General features: G+C 30.1%; 1 protein-coding gene across 1 annotated transcript; it reads left to right on the top strand.

Annotated features, from left to right (window-relative positions):
- The first annotated feature begins 411 nt into the window (after positions 1–411).
- LOC105555981 lies at positions 412–1,838 on the top strand. Its single transcript, XM_012003034.1, has 5 exons — positions 412–688; positions 797–1,118; positions 1,202–1,416; positions 1,488–1,653; positions 1,729–1,838. The coding sequence occupies exons 2-5, from the start codon at positions 995–997 to the stop codon at positions 1,836–1,838; spliced, it is 615 nt and encodes a 204-aa protein (XP_011858424.1). The 5' UTR covers positions 412–688; positions 797–994.
- Positions 1,839–3,212: the final 1,374 nt, after the last annotated feature.

Below are 3,212 nucleotides of genomic sequence, written 5' to 3'. Positions count from 1 at the left end.
ATGCATCTAGATATTTGCGTATCATGATTTAGGTTTGTTTGATAGTTTGGCATTGAAAGTTTGACATGTGTGAAAGGCTAAATGTAAACAAAAAATAGCTCATGCAATAAATAAACTTGCAAAATAAATTAGGATTTCTTGCTAACAATCATGATACACAAATATCTACTGAGTCTGTGATACATAAATATTCTTATCATAAAATTAATGACAGAAAACCTTTTGATATAATGTTACTTGTAGGAAATATTGGATTGAAACCTAATGCCACGAATACTCCTAACAAAAATGATGCATCAAAACCAAGTTGTTCTAAAACACTCCAGGAGGATGGTTAGCAATGTTTTTTATTTTATCATTGTGATAAACGTCCAGAAATATTTTTATATACACCAATCTTTTAATATAATGTTACTTGTAGGAAATATTGAATTGGAACCTAATGCCACGAGTATTCCTAACAAAACTGATACATCAAAACCAAGTTGTTCTAAAACACTCCAGGAGGATGGTTAGTAATGTTTTTATTTTATCATTGTGATAAACGTCCAGAAATATTTTAATATACAGCAATCTTTTAATATAATGTTACTTGTAGAAAATATTAGATTAAAACCTAATGCCACTAGTACTCCCAACAAAAACGATACATCAAAACAAAGTTGTTCGAAAATACTCCAAGAGAATGGTTAGTAATGTTTTTTATTTTAGCATTATGATAAACGTAATATTACAAGAATATTTTGAATAGTACAGAATAATACAGAAATATTTCGTATTTCTCCTTCTTTTACAGCAAACAATGATGAGATTCCATTCTCAGGTGAAGATGATTTTGACTGTAATGATAGGAGAGAAATGTTCGACAGGACATATGACCTGCATGTGGATATAAATCAAATAAGTACATCTGATTGTGAGTTAGTCTGTGCGCACCTTCTTTATATAAATTACAATTTCTTTAACTCTCTACATTTTAATTTGGTTTTTCACAATGAGTTTAGCTGACGAAAAGATAAGAACACTTCTAAGCAGAACTGAGGAAGAAGAACCAAAAGAGAACGATCCACTTCAAACCAGAACAGGCAACACTGATGGAAACAAAACAAGTGTCACAGGTACCATTTACTATACTCATGAGTACCATATCATTTGTTAGTTGGATGTCCTTTAAATGTAACACGCGTCTCTTGGTTTCCAGCACTTTTGAAACAAATGTATGAGAAAACTGTAAAAATAGAACGAAGGCAGATAAACCTAGAAAGCAACATCGAAGAGATAAAGCAACTTCTACTTTCTAGAACAGGAACTTTGACACATCCTAAAGATTTACCAAAATTACCTTTACAAACTTATACTGATTCAAAATACTTGGAGGAAAAAATAAATCGCGAAGAAGGACAGAAAGACTATGTTGTAAGTATAAAAGAAGTTATTAATTATTCAGTATTCTCTGGTTTTTATTAACATTATCATATCTTTTTCAGATCAAGAGATTGTGTTTAGCTGCTACAGGGACCAGTGATAAAGAATGTGCCAAGCGAGTAATGGAAAAATTAATGTCCAATCATGTTGGTACTTTTTACAGTTGGCAGGGAAGTGGTGGAAAGAAAGCTTCATTTAAAAACACTGTAATGATGGAAGCTGTAAGACGTAAGTATCTTTTAAATTTGTTATGTTTATATTCACTTCACTCGTGCTACCAAAACTGTTTTTTATCTTCCGCAGTTGCAATAAAGAAACTTCGCCGTGATGTGGATATGGGTACAGCTGAAGATGGAGTAAAGGAATGGCTTAAATCAAGAAAATTTGTCAAGAATAATACTAATATTGAGTAGATTATCTATATAAAAATGTTTTATGTGTTCAATTTATTTTTAAGTGAGCTATATTTTTAATGTTTTAAATAAAAAACGTCTTTATCTAAGAAACCTTTAGGTGTGTGTGTGTGTTTTTGGCAAGCATCACACTGAATCAGACAAGACTTAGTAAAACATTTTTAAGATAAAAATTAAAAATTTTTTTGTCTGAAGATTTTTTGACTGAAACAGTTTTGTATGATTCGATGTAATTCTAGCCTATATGTTTTATTTTTTGTGAAACACGTTTCCAAGAAACGTTATGTGACAAACGTTCGTAAAACGTTTTCGCAATAACCAAACGATGAGCAAACGTTTGACTCGGTGGATATTTGCACGATTGGTGAACGAAAACGTTCGAACGTTCCTGAAACGCTTATATAACGTTTATGTGTTGGTGGGGTCGCTCCACCTCCCGCTCATCGATCGATTTTCTTAAATGCCTTCCGAGTCCGGCCTACCCTATTCTGTATCCTCATTCGCTCAGACGTGTAAATTAATTACTCGATAACTATTGTTACTTTTGTACCGCGGCACATGATATTTCTCCTTAGTTTAACCCAATCTACCACTATTTTCAAGTTGGCTACTCTTTTGCATCAGACACCCTGTATAGTTAGATTATGTATTTATCTCTGTTATACATATTATATTAATTTTTATACTTATTTTATTTATTTTTGTTTTATTTTATTGATTTATATTATTTTAACGTGGTGTCTAGCAAAATGAAGTTCTATTTTCCTTGACTTTTCCAGGTTTTCTAGACTTTTTCCAGCATTTTAATTTTTAGTTTTTTCAGCGGGGTAGATTTACAAAAATTAACAGAAAATGACAATTTAATTTGTAAAATTAATCTAAAAAAATTAAATTGTTACATATTGTTAATCTTTGTAATTGTTAAAGCATATACTTCCCGTTTATGAATATTTAGTTGTTTTTTAATTAAAAATGTTTTATAACCGAGTACAATTTATGTGCCAATATACAATTTTTTATTTACAATCAAAGAAAGAGGAAAGGAAAAAAAGCAAGAAAACAACGATATTTAGTGAAGGAGGGAGGGAGGGAGGGAGGGAGGGGGAGAGAGAGAGAGAGAGAGAGAGAGATAACTTTGTAAAATTATATTTTACATTTCATTTATATTATTTAATATTTATTTTACATTGTCCATGTTTATTGTTTTCTATGGTTTTATTGTACAACGAATGTTTAACTATTAAATGTAAAAAAACTGTTTTATTCATTAACGTTCTTTTATTATAATATTAATATAGTAATTAATATAAAATAATTGTGAAACAACCTAAAATAAAAACCATGTAAAAAATATTTTTTATACACATATACGTC

This window comes from Vollenhovia emeryi, unplaced genomic scaffold, assembly GCF_000949405.1.
Source record: "Vollenhovia emeryi isolate VEMERY1.0 unplaced genomic scaffold, V.emery_V1.0 DF940482.1, whole genome shotgun sequence".
NCBI classification, from domain to species: domain Eukaryota; kingdom Metazoa; phylum Arthropoda; class Insecta; order Hymenoptera; family Formicidae; genus Vollenhovia; species Vollenhovia emeryi.
The sequence above is the reverse complement of the archived record's forward strand: the minus strand, read 5'-3'. Positions and strand labels throughout refer to the sequence as shown.

What these genes read in the sequence shown, in the direction of transcription:
- LOC105555981 (XM_012003034.1), top strand. Translation starts at nt 995, where the DNA reads ATGAGTTTAGCTGACGAAAAGATAAGAACACTTCTAAGCAGAACTGAG. An exon ending in AAACAAAACAAGTGTCACAG is followed by an intron (nt 1,119 to 1,201) that starts GTACCATTTACT and finishes CTTGGTTTCCAG; the next exon opens with CACTTTTGAAACAAATGTAT. An exon ending in AAGGACAGAAAGACTATGTT is followed by an intron (nt 1,417 to 1,487) that starts GTAAGTATAAAA and finishes TATCTTTTTCAG; the next exon opens with ATCAAGAGATTGTGTTTAGC.